This window comes from Cupressus sempervirens, chromosome 9 (assembly GCF_028749045.1).
Source record: "Cupressus sempervirens isolate cs-2001-9-10 chromosome 9, ASM2874904v1, whole genome shotgun sequence".
Taxonomy (NCBI): Eukaryota; Viridiplantae; Streptophyta; class Pinopsida; order Cupressales; family Cupressaceae; genus Cupressus; species Cupressus sempervirens.
The window spans coordinates 134,147,604-134,164,271 of NC_143126.1; the positions used below are offsets into that span (position 1 = coordinate 134,147,604).

At 35.1% G+C, this 16,668-nt stretch overlaps 1 protein-coding gene across 10 annotated transcripts in view; it reads left to right on the forward strand.

The window, feature by feature from the left end:
- LOC149537889 (Man1-Src1p-carboxy-terminal domain protein) overlaps positions 1-15,716 on the forward strand; it is an 83,002-nt gene extending 67,286 nt beyond the window's left edge. For 4 of the 10 annotated variants that reach the window (XM_089799292.1, XM_089799296.1, XM_089799295.1 and 1 more), the window contains 2 exons: positions 12,871-13,080; positions 13,219-13,650. In XM_089799292.1, coding sequence (XP_089655418.1) covers positions 12,871-12,953 — 83 coding nt within the window. In that variant the 3' untranslated portion in view covers positions 12,954-13,080; positions 13,219-13,650. Of the gene's footprint in view, positions 1-12,870; positions 13,081-13,211; positions 13,651-15,392 lie in introns of those variants that run through there. The other 6 variants (XM_089799294.1, XM_089799299.1, XM_089799293.1 and 3 more) reach the window with 4 other exon arrangements.
- The last annotated feature ends 952 nt before the right edge of the window (positions 15,717-16,668 follow it).

Here is a 16,668-nt window from a genome sequence, read left to right on the forward strand (position 1 = left end):
TTTGATATGTTGATAAAGCATCTCTCTCTCACACACACACACACATTTATGCTTTTACATATCAAATCAACACAATTTGTATGAGAATATCAATCTGACCGAAGCTATTTGAACACTCGCTCTTAGTGAGGGAGGATATAGCTAGCATGATTTTCATATAAAAATATGAACTCCTATCACAAATAATTGTGAGCATCAATCTTAACACGTAACAAGAATATGAGTTATCTGATTTCTGATACTTTCCGGGACAACAATCAAAAGAAGTCAATCAGATATCAACCTTGATCTTAGGATGACAATGAAGTCTCCAATATCACAGAAATATACATATGGTCCATCTTGATACATAAATCATCATGACATCCTATACATTTCGGGACAATAGTTGTAGTAGTCAGTCATGGTAATAGAGCAAGAATTTAAAATGACTTATCTCAATATCATGATATCCAGCACAGTTCGGGACACAACTTTAAAGAGTCAATCATGATATGTATGTTATCACAATCACCGACATAATTTGGAGACACACTTAGTGATAAGAACAAAACACACAATATACAATATCAAGATATCTGGCACATCCTGGGACAGCAACTTAATGCAGTCAGTCTTGATACAGTAGTTATCCTGAATTTAGGCACAGTCTAGGACAAGTTAATGTAGTCTATCATGATAACAGGTTATACTATTGTTGAGGTCATCACCTTATTGTAACAACCCCTTTTCTTGAGCCTTAAAATGTAAGAAGATTACTATAACAACAATCAAGTAACCCTATCTCATGCAAACGGATACATTTCATGTTCAATTGGAAAATCATCTGGCTTAACTGTTTTCAGAATACATTTTAAGAGGAACTGATTTTCAAGCATTGAAAAGAATAACTGATTAAACAAATTCAATCTAACTCATCTTCAGCTTGTAATTTCAAATTCATGAAAGTAAATTACCCGTTACAAGCAGATATTTGAATGCATAATTGTAGAATGGAAATACTACTAAAGTTCATAGAATAATAAAGATATGCATACTGAGCAAAATATAGAATGTACCTTAATACCACAATATCAATTGGCGAGGAAATGATTTACTTTATTCATACCAAAACATCATGAGTACATTGATAATATTTCAAGTACTTATAAAAAGGTCGGTTGGTTGGGAAAACCAATCGACACATTCCCTCACCTCCTAACTACCCAACACGCTCAAGCTCTAACAAGTGCTAAGTACAATATTACTTTATTCTCTACTACAATAATCTATCTCTCTGATGAATGCATGTCTTGGCATCTGCTAGAGAGAAGCATTGTTAAGGGGTCTTTATCATGTCCTCTTTTCAGTGACATGTCATTTTCAGTGAATTTGCCTATCATGGACTCTTGTAGGCAGATGATTTTGGTGAGAGTCATTCTGATGATTATTTGGGGATTGGATGGTCTATTTTTCTCTTGGAGAGATGGGGTTTATTGTATTTTTATTTTATGTGTTATGCAGGGCGAAAATAATATAATTTTGAGTTGAGTTGCACTTTTTATTTTATAAAGTTACTTTTTATATAAAAGTGCATTATAAAAGAATTTCATAAGAATATTTTATGGATACTTCTAGAAGTTCTTAGTAGCTTCTTAGAGTGAAAAATAGAGTGCTTGGCCTCTCATTTGGACATCCTATGACTTGAGTTTACACTACTTTTCTCTTTGAGCATTTGTGGCGCTATCTTGGTCTGCAGAGTGTCATTTGATCGTTAGGAATGGAGTCTCCTAAGGATTTGAATAACTGAGGAGGTGAAATATCCTTTGAAGGGTTGCACTTTGGAAGTGGTATACAGTTACTTCAAGTTGAGCTTATTTGGACATTTCTAGCAGGGTTCGATTTTCAGCTTGGACATACATTTTTGCTCATATCTCACTGTTGGCTGGGAGTTTGATTTTTATTCGATTATTTCCATAGCATTTTCAGCACCTTTCAGCCCAGCATTTATTTTTGCTAGGTGTCGTACCAGTCCGTACATGTACGGTTGTACTTGTAGGTCATACGGTCAGCAAGTTTGAGGGCAAGTTGGAGCTGCATTTTCATCATTTCATCTTCAGCATTCAGTCTCCAGCATTTGCTCAATCCAGGTTCGTTCATTTCAGTTTGTAGTTGCAAGAAATTCTCAGTTGCATTCAACCAGTGAGGGTTTGTTTGTAATGTGCCATGTTGTAATGCGTTGAGTTGAAAATCGCATATCATATGTAAAAACATTTGGTTATCATTGAATAAATATATTGGCACTATTTTACATCAGCTATTTGAGTATATTTGTTGCACAACAATTTCCTTTATTCAGCGTTTTACTTTCAGCAATGTATTTAGTTTGCATGTCAAGTGTTTGACGAAATTTCACAGTTCAGTATTAGTGGTTATTAGTGGCCTATTGGCGTGGGACATTACAGTTTTACTTCCCACCGTAGACCTTTGATTATCCCCACACAATCTCAATTGAGAAAGGCCCTTCCCTACCTTGGGAATTGGCTTGGGACACCACAATCCAGTCACGGAGCATTCTGGTGCTAAAATGTAGACCCACCACTCGACTTGGCAACAAGATATTTTATACAAAGGATTTCCATGAGCTATCTTTTTATCGTACTGGAATGTTATCACTGATTATATTCTTTCTTTCATTGCAGGAATTCTTCCTACTCTTGTCTCCCTTCAGCTTGACCAGAAAGGTCCTCACACTCGGGAGGTTCACATTATATTTTTTTGGATTTATGATCACTTATTCCTTCGCCATGCTTCATGCCGTTTTCAGCCCATGGCATCATAAGTTATTATGCTTTTGTTTTTGGTTTGATATCATTTATAAAGAGAGCATTCCATCTTAGAGACATATTGACTATATCCCTGTATGGTGTTTCTTTTAGATTACATGTATATGTAATACAACGTTATTACCAAACATAGCATATCGGTGAAATGATAAAGTCACTATGGAAATTTATCACATTCAGCTCTGCATTTGCAAATATGTAATAAAATCTAGAGGTCGAGTTGATAGAAATCGACATATTCAGGAAGAACAAATTATATACAATGGGAAACATAACCTGATCCCATGCGAATGATATATGGAAATCTATAGTATTATCGGCACCAAGACCTCAGAACAATCCGATGAATAATCATGAACTTAGTCCACGATCCTCAGCTCTATCAATATACCATTATTAATCACTTTGCAAGAGCTCGATTGTGCAACATATGTTGTGGTATTGACAGAAATTTGTGATGTTCGGTATAATGTGCAGAGAGATAGAAGAGAGGTGCCTCCGCGATATGATTAAGAACATTAATAAGAACAAGTCTTGGCCAAGATGGAAAATGACCTCCCCCATTGGTTCGGTTAGACCAAGATTGAGGTGGCATGAATGTTGCAACTCTTTCAGAAATTCAAAAAGAAATATTAATACAAATATAATAGCTCGATTGCACAAGGTGGCAGATACAAAATGTAGTAAGGTTGATCAAGCAATTTAAAATAAATTACCATGGACAAGGTCAAGAAATACATTAAAAATAAAAAGTGGCAACATACGGCTAACCATGCCTTAGTATATTAATGTCGTTGCTATATATATATTCATGCTTGCCTGACTAATTTACACACACACACACACACACACACACACACACACACACACACACATACATATATGTGTATACATACGTACATATTTCATACCCACACAAGTATGAGTATAGGCATGATATTACTATACTAAGACATGGTAGCTTTGCAAGATAACCGAGATCATCCACATAATGAAGGTAATATTTCTCATTTGATTTTTATAACATTTTTAATTTAACCGGTTAGCTCATGGTTATCCTTTGTTCTTCTTGCTTTTTTAGCCGTTTCATCCTTGGTCATGGTGTTTTAGGACTTACATCTATTTGCTCAATGGTAGGTGGTGGGCCCCTGTGCCCAACTCCTTTCTGGCAATGCTTCGCCCCTTCAACGAGCTCCTGTAGGGAAGAAATTTTCCATAATAATATCATATTCCTCAATATAACCATAACAATTATTATTCATAAACCATCATAACGACTAACCACCATTTTAGTTTCCATTTATTCGTGATGTATAACCAACTTTCCAAGATAACAATAGAAGATCATCATAACAGTTAATTAGCATGCCAACTTCATATGAAATTATAATGATTAACCAGCTTACCATTTCACATGATCATAGCTAATTTTACCTGTCAACTGACTTCACCTGGTACCTCAATGGCTATATGAACAATTTTAAATTGAGCCCAAAAATTGGGATTTAACACTTACAATAGTGACCTTACACATCCATTCCATGAAAGATCGTCATCTTCATGACCTAACACATAAATGCAATAGTGCAACATTAAATATTCATGAATATATTAATATCATAATACAGAGATCTCAAAAATTTCAATTACAATTTAGTCATACCAAGTTTATTTCTGAAGTACTCCACTTTCAACTTCCCAAGAGGCTTGGTAAATATGTCGGCATTTTGCTCTACAGTACTGATGTAGACCAACTCAATAACACCCCTGTCTACCATATCTCTTATGGAATGGTAAGGGATTTCTATATGCTTGGATTGACGGAAAGCTTATTGCAGCTTTGATTATCACAGTGAATCTAGGGGCTTCCCAAATAGTCCAACTAGTAACTTTCTCAACCACGCTACTTCACGAGCTCCCATAGAGGCTGCCATATATTCAGCTTCAGTGAAACTTGCAACTGCTAACTGTCCTCTACTAAACCAAGATATCATAGTTGGTCCAAGACTAAAACAAAACCCAGTAGTACTTTTACGATCAATGAAACTACTTGCCCAGTCAAAATCATAATACCATTGAAGTAGTATCTCAACATTCTCATACTTTAGGCCAAGTCTAATAGTACCACGTAAATATCTCAAAATATGCTTGGTAGCCAATAGGTGAATCTTCTTAGGTTCGCACATGAATTGACTTAACACATTAGTAGCATAACAGATATCAGGGTGATTGTTTACCAAATACGTAAGAGATCCAACAATTTGTCTATAGTAAGTAGGGTTTGTAGATTCTAAGTCTGTTGCTTCAATTTTAAGCTTATGAAGATTTGTTTCCATTATAGTAGATAGAGATTTACAATCCATTATACCAAATCTAGTCAAGATATCAGACGTGTATTTTCCTTGATTTTACTTCTAGACCTAGAAAGTAGTGTAGAAGCCCTAGATCCTTCATATCAAATTCAGCCGCAAGTTCTTGTTTGCATTTAGCAATAAGATGATCTTCATGTGTTATTAATAAGTCATCAATATAAAGAACAAGAATTAACATGTCACCATTAGATATTTTGAAGTATATGTTAGGATCAGTCTCATTTTTGGAATGATAGTTGTCTATTCTTTCATACCAAGCCCTGGGAGCTTGCGGCCGTAGAGAGCTTTCTTCAGTTTGCATACATAAAGATTTCTGTCATGTGTGACAAATCTTTCAGGTTGTTCTATATATACTTCTTCAATGACACCATTCAAAAAGGCAGTCTTGATGTCCATTTGGTGTATCTTCCACCCTTTGGATGTGGCAATGGCAATAATGGCTCTTACAAAAGTATATCAAGCAACTGGAGCAAAGTTTACTTCATAATCAATTCCATCTTCTTAAGAAAAATCCCTGGCAACAAATCTGGTTGTGTTTTTCAATACTACCATCTAATACATATTTGATTTTGAATAATGACTTTGAAGAGACAACTGATTTGTCTTTAGGTCTGGGTACAACATCCCAAAACCATCATTCTTTAGGATGGATTGGTATTCTTTGATCATTGCATCTTTCCAAGCTTGACATGTCAAAGCCTCTTCAACATTTGATGGTTCAGTTTTAGTAAGCTCGGTCATGAGTGCAACATAGCATGTTTGATTTCTTGTTCTCTTACTTTCTCAAAATACTTCATTAGGTTCCACATTATTTTCTTCAATCATCTTTTTTGCCCATAATGGTCTTTTCTTGCTGTTGGAAATTTCAGCATTTGCAAGATTAGATGATGATGAAGGTTCATAATTTTCTCTCCCTCTGATCCTCAATTGTATCTAATTCTATGATTGAATCATCTTCAATGTTTACAGAGAGTTTATAAGTTGCATCTTCTTCAAATTTAACATTTCTACTAATTTCAATTGATCTTTGTCCTGGAACATAGACTTTGTATCCTTTAGTGGTTTTTCTATAACCAACAAATATTCCTTTCTTCCTGGAGGGTTCTAGTTTAGTCCTCTTTTATTTGGGAATATGAATGTATACGGGATAACCAAAGATTCTTAGAGGGCTTAAATCTGGTTTAATCCCTGTAAAGGTTTCTTCAAGTGTTATATTCTCTAAGATTCAATAGGGGCATATGTTCTAGATGTACACAACAGTATTTGAGGCTTCAACCCAGAATGAAAAATGTTTGTTTTGATCATGCATCATGGCTTTTGCAGCTTCAGTGACGGTTTTGTTTTTTTGTTCCGTGACTCCATTTTGTTGAGGATTATAAGGTACTGTACTCTCCCTCTTAATCCCAACAAAAATGTAGAATTCTTTAAAGTTTTCAGATATATATTCACACCCATTATCTGATCTTGGACTTTTTATTTTCTTCCCTAATTGATTTTCCACTAAGGCTTTAAATTCTTTGAATTTCAACATTACTTCATTTGACTCTTTAAGTTTAAGGAAATAGATCCATATTTTCCTAGAATAATCATTGACAAAGATTACGCAATACAAAAATCCCCCTAATGATAGTGTTTACATTGGACCACATAAATCAAAGTGGACAAGTTCTAGTAGAGTCTTAGACTTATGTTCACTTGGAGGAAAATACCTTTTAGTGTTCTTCCCTAGAGCACAACCTTTACAAATTTCAATATGTTCAGATTTTAAGTGAGGTAATCCATTAGTAATCTTTCCTATAGTAGGTAGGGCATTGTAAAAAAGATGTCCTAATCTTCTATGCCAAATCTCATTATGATTTGATATTTCATGGCTTAGTGCATATTTTTGATTGTTACATAGTTTGTATAAGCTACCAGCTCTAGATCCTATAGGAATAGCATTATTAATGTTAGAATTTTTAGGCCAAAGTAACACTTTATCTTCATGGAAGGTGATGCGATAGCCTTGATTAGCTAGGACTAAATAGAAATCAAATTTCTCTTTATGCCTAGTACAAAGAGAACATCTTTTAATTGTAAGGTAACTACAGTTCTTATTTGAATTGAATAGGTCCCTATTCCCTTCACTAGATAGGTGGAATTATCTCCAATGGTGACTTCTTTAGTTGAATGTCCCTCGAAGGTTTCAAACTGATCCCTAAACCCGGTTATGTGTTTTGAAGCTTTGCTATCGATTATCCAAGCGTATCTATTTGAATTGAATTCACTTGATAAAGCTAGGTAGAATAGAGGATTCTCAATTTCTTTAACTTTGGCTATGGTAGCTTGAGCTATCTTTCTTTCTAGACAAAACTTGTGTGTATGTCTAAACTCATCACACTTGTAGCATTGGACCTTAGAGAGATCTCTATTTTTTGTGATTTTGGTAGTTATTTCCTCTCTTTTGGATAAATTTCTTTTTCTTCCCTTTGTTGTTTGAATTTCTCCCTCTTTATTTGGACCAATCCCTCTTGAGATTAGTCGAAATTCTTCTTGAGTGCACTCATTCTTGAGTTGATCGAATTTAGGTAGAGAAACTCGACTAATGCATTGGTTAAAAGATTCGCATGAGATAGGTAATCCTCTAAGGGCCATTAGAGATAGTTCTGGATCATCAGTATTATTTCTGATTGTAGAGAGTTGATCTCTTAATTCAGTTATTCCCAAGAAGGAAGATGAAATTGTCTCCCCTTTAATCATTTTGATATTTAAGAGTTGCTGCTTTAAGGTGAGTAATCTGCTTGCATTGTTGATTTCAAATGTATTTTGAATGGTCTTAAATACTTCATAAGCAGATGTCAGTTTCAATATAGATGGAAGAATATGATCTTTGACAACATCAATGATTGTTTTCTTAGCCATCTTGTTACATCTCTTCCAAGATGTCTTATCTGGTTCATTTTCGGGCATCTTAATGTCTTACTTCTATGTAGGACAAGTGCTTGAAGTATTGCTACAATTCTGATTTTCCATGAAACAAAATTTGAAGCGCCTTCGAGTCTATCCTCAACTCTAATGCTGTTCAACATGATTGCTCCTCCTTTAGTTCTGAATGTAAGTCTGATAATTTGATTCAAAATTTCACTATCTTTAGTATTCTCTATCCATTAGGCTCTGATACCATGTTAAGGAAATGGATCTCAGATAGAGAATAGAATTGTTTACCTTTTATCACCGTGAATCTGAATTCTTCTAATTGTGATGAGATAAGTAATCAAGTCTTCAATATATATATATATTGCTGATTGTCTAACAGTAATAATGATATATCTAAATACTGTAGACATGACTGAATATGAGATAATATTTCTGTAAGTATATTGGAGCAGACTTGCATATAGTATAAATTTAAATTTGTATTATCGCTGCCTTTGAACTGAGTATCAAATGCAGATATGAGTATTACCACCTTGATTGATATCATATTGCACCCAACACTCATATTAATACATAGTCAAGTGTCATGTCACGTAAGGACATGACCGTTACATGGTATGACCCACGAAGGGTCATGGTCTTTCATGCCATGACCTTTAATAACAAAGAACCGGTACCGGCAGTGAATTGGGGGTTTGGGATTACCAACCCCAATCACCATAATCATTATCTAAGATATGTACAGTGATCTCAATCTCAGTTTGAACTGAGATATTACTGCAGTAAACAGCAGTGATTATAATCATAGTTAATTTGATATGTTGATAAAGCATCTCTCGTGTCTATATATATATATATAGACTTGCTTATACATATAAACAATCACAATTTGTATGAGAATATCAATCTGATCGAAGCTATAATTCAACACTCTCCCCTTTGATGATGGTTCTAGCATAATTGTTAATACATTGTCTTTAGAGATTGACATTGATGAGTTTCCCTGTTCACTTGATTTGTCAGACTACTTTGTTGAGTTTGATTATGTCGTGGCTTGTTCAAGCATGGAGAATCCTACTTTGTTTTCAAAGGTTTCTATTTGGAGACGTCCATCCTACTTTTAGTTGGACATGGAGTGGCTTCCTTATCATTCAATGGATTTGTTTCTTCATAAAGGGAGATGTGTTGCCTAAAGGCATTGGATCATCTTTTTCTTTAACACATCTCATTGACAGTGGAACTCCTTCATTTTGTGGGAAACATCTTGGCTCTCTTTTTCCTTCCTTTGGAGGGACACATGATTGTATATGCATAATGTATGTAGTCCTTGAGAGGTATGATTGAGTCCTCCATGCATCATTTTGTTTGTTTTTGTCCTCTCTTTTGGACAGTAGTTTTCTCCCATTTGGTTTTCACTTTTTCTCACCTTGCCAGAGATTTTCATTTCATTTGCATTGTACATGCGTACCTAACATAGCTGTGTCGCTGGGACACATATTGCTCATATTGCATAATAATCTTGTTCTTAAATTGCAAATAAGGGGAACTTGTAGAAAATGGGTTTTTACCATTTTCTCATGCTTAAGTTTACTTAGGCATTATTAGTTAATTAGTGCATTTAATTTTTTTAAGTTTTGGTAGTGGGTTATTAGTTGTCTACTGGTGCTCTCTCTTTGCCTTTATGTGCAAGGCTTTGTATATATCTTTTGCATCTCAAAATTTATTCATCTCATTCTGATGAAATAGCCTTTGCTTCTCTCTTATTGTGAAGGTTGTTGTTTGCAAATTGTGCTCTTGGGATCTGGCTTACACCAAAATTGGCTACCAAGATATCAAAATCAAATGTGTTTACCAACACTCGTAAAATAGAAATGTTGCCAACTGACCAAGCTGGTGTCTAGATTGTGTGTCACTAAAAATAGCGAAAGGACAAATCATCGAAATCTGGTAATGGAAAGGTCTTATTCGACTGAACTCAATGCTACACTTGTCATTCTGATTCCCGAACAAACTGGACTGGATGGTCATTGAACTCTAATTAGTTCTGTAAACCCAACTCAATAGCCTATGGCAACGCACTGAATAGGTTAACTATCACCGTGCTGATAGTGCTTAGGAAGGGGACATTATAAGCAGGACTACTATTTCTGTTTAGGTACCCATTTTAACTAATTATGCCATTTATTTGTAGCAGCTGCCAATAATAATGGAACCTTGGTGGGCTTAATTGCATTTTGTTAAAACCATAGTTATACCACCCTAGGGGATGGGGGGACAACGGAATGGGGGGACAAGTTTCCGGGATGAGGGGACAGAGGGGCCTCAATTTGGGTGGGGGAGGGAACTTTAAATGCTAGTTATGAAAAGATGTATTACAATTAGTGTAACGAGACTCGGATTCGGCAAGGGTAACTTGACTCGTGACCCGGCTCGGCGGTGACTCGGCAAAGTGAAAAAATATCAAAATTTTGAGATTTTTTAGGATTTAAAGAACATTCCATGCACCCATTATTGAATAAAGCATAAAGACACAATAACATCATTAAATAGAAGATAATTTGATCATAATGCACATGCCACATACTTAAAGTTAAAAACTTAAAACTTAAAAGTCAAACATCGATTACATATGTACAATACTACAAAGTTACAAACTTACAAAGGTAAATTGCTAAAAGTAAATACTATATTACTAGTAATTAAAGTCAAACTAAGATAAATCCATGCAAACCATCAAAATGTATATGTATTATCATTTATGCATTATGAAATCCAACACATCACTATAGACTGTTATGGGAGCCCTTTTAGGGTTATATGAGTTGTTTACCGCATAGGGTAAGAAGTTAACACATGTATAACACGATTCAATTCAGAACAAGTACTTTATTCATGTATGCACTTGCAGATTACAATCCGATTCCAATGACTACAATGATCTATCAATTCTAACTGATGATTCCAAAGTCCATCTCGGACATGTACATATACCTTTCCGAAGGGGTGACTCAAGCGTCACGTGCCCGTTCGGATACTAATCTACCCGTCGGCTACACTATACATTTTACTGACAACATCACCCCCCCACAAAAGAAAGGTCGTCTTCGGACTACAATTACACAATATCTGAGACAAATTAACAACAAAATATATTAATTGACTAACTACAACAAGATAGATCTGTTTCTGTCGCATCACTTTCACATTCATCCCATGCCTGCACCAAACTGGTCTCCAAACCACGTTGCATCTGTAGCCTCTGCTAACACAATACTATCTCCTTAGCTGACCTTGATAGCCACCCGTGCTGCTTTCGCTGTTTCCAACTCCTCGGTACCCTGAGCCAAGTGTCGTTGCACTGCCTCCAACTGGATGATCAGCTCCTCCCGAGCTCTCTACGCATCCACCAAGACAGCCTCACGAACAACACCTACTCTCAGTGCCTCTGGTATACAAACACTCCATGCTTGCAGCAGCTCCAATTCTTCTCAACTGGTCAGACTCCCACGAATGATATCCGCAACGACTAGGGGTCCAGGGGGCAACGCCCTCGGTGGGGTCAAGGGGCAGCGCCCCTCGCCGCCAAGACCAAATAAGCACTCCGAAACTCATAGGAAACTGCATGGAACACACTATTTCTGTCATTTTCTTTCGATTCCACACTCTTTTTGGCAACTGCTTATGTCTACCTTTCCCTTTGGCATCATGCATTACTCATTCCGAACTGTTTCAATTTGTCGTCGTTTTTTTTTGCTCTTCCACTTCCTCTTTCTTGTAGACTTGCTTTGTGAATCGACTACAGCAATTCCTCTTCCTTACCTGATACCCTTTGTCTCTGAAATATTAAAAAAAAAACATTAAAAAAAAACATAAAAAAAAATGTAAAAAATTATATTTTAAAAGCCCGGTTTCAAGCCTGTCGTGGTCGAGTCAAGGAGGCCAGGTCACGCGAGTCACTCCTCGTGACTCGCCGCTCGTGGGTCACGAGTCATTGTGACTCGGCGAGGTTAGCACGGCTCGCTGACTCGCGTTACTCGCCGCGAGTCACGTTACCTTGATTACAATATAAGATATAAAGATGTAAAAGAGTAAATACTTGAACATTGGATGGAATTGGAACATCGAACATTGAACATAAATAGTCGAATCAGCAAATAGTCAACATCGGGATGCCCCCCATCCTCGGCAGAGGTGGCGCCATTGGGGACCACAGGACAGAGTCCCCAAGTCCCTGGTGCATCCAAGTCTCCGGGACGTAGGGCTAAAAGGGAGGGGATGCATCTCTGTGTTACTATGGTTCAAACTCAACAATGAAAGATGTTTTAGTTTGACTTTTGCATTGTATTTTTATTGACATCTTTTTCCACCAACCTGAAAGCTGATGATTCCATTCTAGTTAATTTTGTAATTTTTGGAAGTTATTTTTTGTATTGATGCATCACTAAATTTTTTGTGAATCTTCACTTAATCCCTTCTACTCACTCACAGTTTGGGTGATGCGCTTGCTGTCAAAATTATTTCAGCTACTTTTAATTTGCTTTCGATTAGTTTTAATTATTAATTTATTGATCATGTTTTTGTAAGCATTTGAGTCCTATCTTTGGAATGTTCTATTTCATATAGGCCTCCACTATTTCTTGTACTTGCTTCCTAATTCTTATACTATTCACTAAGAAGCAATAATTTTGTCCATTATTTAGTAGGTTCCTCTTATCTCATCTTCTAGTGAATAACTCTATTTGAATCTGGTCTTGTAGTTGAAGGGGCACCGTGTTCAAGAACAAAGCATAGGGATATTAAGAGAACCCCACCAATGAAAGATAACTTGTCTGGTGAATGAAAATATCTCTTCAGCACAAATGTGACTAGCAGTCTTGGTGACTTAAGTTCTTCTCAATCCTTTTTGAAGACTCGGATGATCTATGATGTTTATCGACTGTACCATGTTGGAGAGTGCAGATTTTTCTGTAAGTAGAAAATAGCTATAGTTACATGGTTAATGACATGCTTTTCTTTTCAGGATTCTTGTTGTTTGCTATTTATCTGGCTGATTGGTATGACAATGTGACAAGCATATTTTGATTTCTTCATCATAAAGATTGCAGGTGCAAGGAAAATTCGTTTTAGTAAGTCTGTTGTGTACAACCTTGGGTCTGATTCATGAAACTGTTTATAATTTGAGCTTTCCAAAGCTAATTGGTGCTTGAAAATTTATGTTGCTGGCTCACTCCCAATGCTCAGCTTGACAATGTCATAAACATATTGAACTTCCCAATCATATAAATTGCCAGCATAAAAAAATTTCTTCGCACAGTTTGATGTTAACAACCTTGGACCTGTTTCATGAAACAGATTACAAATTAAGCTATATGAAGCTTTTTGTTGCTTGAATGTGTTGCAATGTCGAATGGAAATAATCTTTGATACGAGACATACAATCTATTTGATATGTTGCACAAATTTTAGGCCTGCAACATGTCTGCATTGTGAACAACCAACAGCCCCTTTTTCACAAAACAATATGAGATTTTCCATAACTGAAATTGCTCTATTATGGAATAATTGCTTTCCATTGTGTGGTGCTGGCAATCTTGTTGCAATTATTTGAAGATGTATAGAGCATATATTTATTCAGAAAATAAGTATATTTCGGTGCCTGTTTTAAAGAAAGATAAACAAGTTAATGTAAGGTCAGAAAAGCAGCCTAATCGAAGCTTTTCTTCAGCTCTAAATTTTGAAATAAAATCAGTTAAGTTGGCATTTCTTTTATTTTACAAACCCTGCAATTAAGTCTGTGAGTTGGTCTAAGGTCCCAAAAACAGTTGCTCCCTTCCAAAAGTTACTTCATTTTTTCCTTATATGTCTTAATATTTTATCACTGCAATTGTTCGATGTGAATAACATTCTTGAAATTCTAGTGCTGTTTTCTTGAATTGCCGAATATTAGCTCAATGCCTTTGTTGGAGTCTTGAGAAGTACACTTAATTGAATGCTTCTAACATAGGACAATTATAGCACATAGCTCTAGAATATTTCATTCGTAGAGATTGTGTAGCGATGGTTTTAAATATGGACAGTAACACATTAGCTATGTTGACATTGAAATTGACCTTCTATTTTTATTGTAGACATGTTTTGCATCTCTATAATATTTGTGAAACATTTTTAAATTAGTCAATAAATTTAAGTGGTAACAACCGTTTGGCTGTGGGAATAGAGATATGAGAATTGGAATTGTTATTCTAGAATAGAAAATGGGGATACATATTTCTATTCTTGTTTGGTTCAGTTAGAATTTGATGGGGAATTTATGGATCAAAAAATTTATGTTTTTTAAAATAAATAAAAACTGGAATATGAATATGTATTCCAGTTCCACATATTTAGGTGGAATTGCAAATGCTCATTTTATGGCCAAAATTAGAATACGTATTCTTGTTAACAATTCCGATTTGGTGCACCCAAACAAAGAATTCAAAAATTTAAGAATTTATATGTGTATTCTACTCATATTCTCGCTGCCAAATGGGCCTTTAAGGAACTACATTTGTATATATGGATATGTAGTATGCGTATATGCATATTGATGCAGTTACGAAAATGGTATCCAATGAAAGATTAGTTAACCATATGAAAATAATTATATACGATGCTTGGGGTTTGAAACTAAGTTATCTTTTAGTGACTAGAGGGAAACCAAGATGTTCTACCGTAGCCTTAGTAATTTAATGCGAATCTTCCTTAGGCCTTCCTTTCCATTTCACTAAATATTCTTCTTACTTTATGTTTGTAGTCAATGTTGTCATCTAAAATCTCCTCAATTGCCTCGCTGTGGTATCTAGTTCTTCTATTCTGTCTTTAAGCCACCGTCTCTTAAATATTCACCACAATGTTGATACATATATGCAACATTGAAAGTTGATGATGTGCACAAACCTTTTGGTATCTCCATATGCATTATTTACTTGCAGTTAGTGTAAAATGTATTCATAGTTTTCTTTTTTTTAAATTTGTTGTATTAGATTATGTATTTTTCACTTCTTGGCTTGTAGGCAGTTGCTAAGAGACAATTATTAGTAGTTGCTAGCATAATATTGGTTATCTAACTAGTATTCACTTTTACATTGTTAGAGCGTTTTCACTAGGTAATTTTGTTATTTTAGGGTTGTGGTTAGTTGTGAGGAGTCAATTTTATAATTTTTTTGGAGGAAAAATAGACTAAGGAAGCTTTATTGAATTCATCATTAATGAGTTTGACATTTGCATGAATTGTTACAAGCTAGGTACTTGGGTGTGAAAGGAATTGAATCACCTCCACAATGGTAATTGAAGGGACAAATGCATGAATATTCAACAACCTGCTCGACTTATTTTATTGTATATTTCGAGCAAACTTTTGAAGTGCAAATGTAGGCATGGTAATGAAATCACATACCATAAATCTTGACCAAGCTTGCTATGTAATTTATTTCTTAATTTAAATCATCCATGCATATGACAATCCCTCTCAAAAAGGTAATGATTTCCTTTGCAATATTTAACTTAAGTTGAAGATTTGCTTCGATTTTGTGCCAAATATGAGTATTTTAGAGTTTCATTGAAATAGATTGTTTGCAGAAAGCGTGTTAGTTTTTAATCATCCTGCTTTGAGAAACACAATATTCATTTGCATAATGATAGTGAAGGATTTTTAAAGCATACTGCCATTAATTTTGGTTATGTAGTTTATTCCATGTATCTAGCTCTGTCTCTTTGCCCCTTTTGATTTACTTTTGATTGAAATATGAATGTACTCTTTTTTCCCAAATACAATTTCCTAACATTGTGTGAAAATCAATAGTATTTCACATTTTTTTCTAGATTTGTAAATCAACTTTTTTTTATCAATGCAAAAGTCATATCCTAAGATTAGTTTATTCATTTATATATATGCGATATTTAAAACATACGAACATGAACATATTTTAGTGTACTTAGTTTGGAATGAATATTTTCCATTGAATGCAAAGATAATTGCTTGTGTAAATTCAAGACATGAATGATTAATTTAATTTAGCACAAGTACTATGCATGTAAAGTAGTTCACATAGTGAACTGATATACATACATACATGCACATATGCATACAATCATCATAATCAATTATCCTTAAATCAGACCAAAGCTATTATATATGAACAAGAGATACATGTTTAGAAGGAAAACAAAATAACATTTACATAGGTACCTCTTCTCCCCTTTGAAGAAAATTGCAAAGCAAGGGCACTAAGATCACAAGGACACGACACAGAAACGAAATGCAGTGATCACAAGGGAACGACAAAAAAATCCTAGATCTCCACTGAAATCCACCAACGGTCAGAGCTCTCCACCTTCGTTTGGAGCTCTCCACTCTCTTTCACACGCAACTCTCCAAAATCAATCAAAACAAATGGGGAATGATTAATGTCGTTTTTCTCTTCTTTTTTGTTTATAATCCATAACCTACAATCCATTAGTTCTCTCTGTATATACATACATACATATATATGTATATAGATACATACATACATACT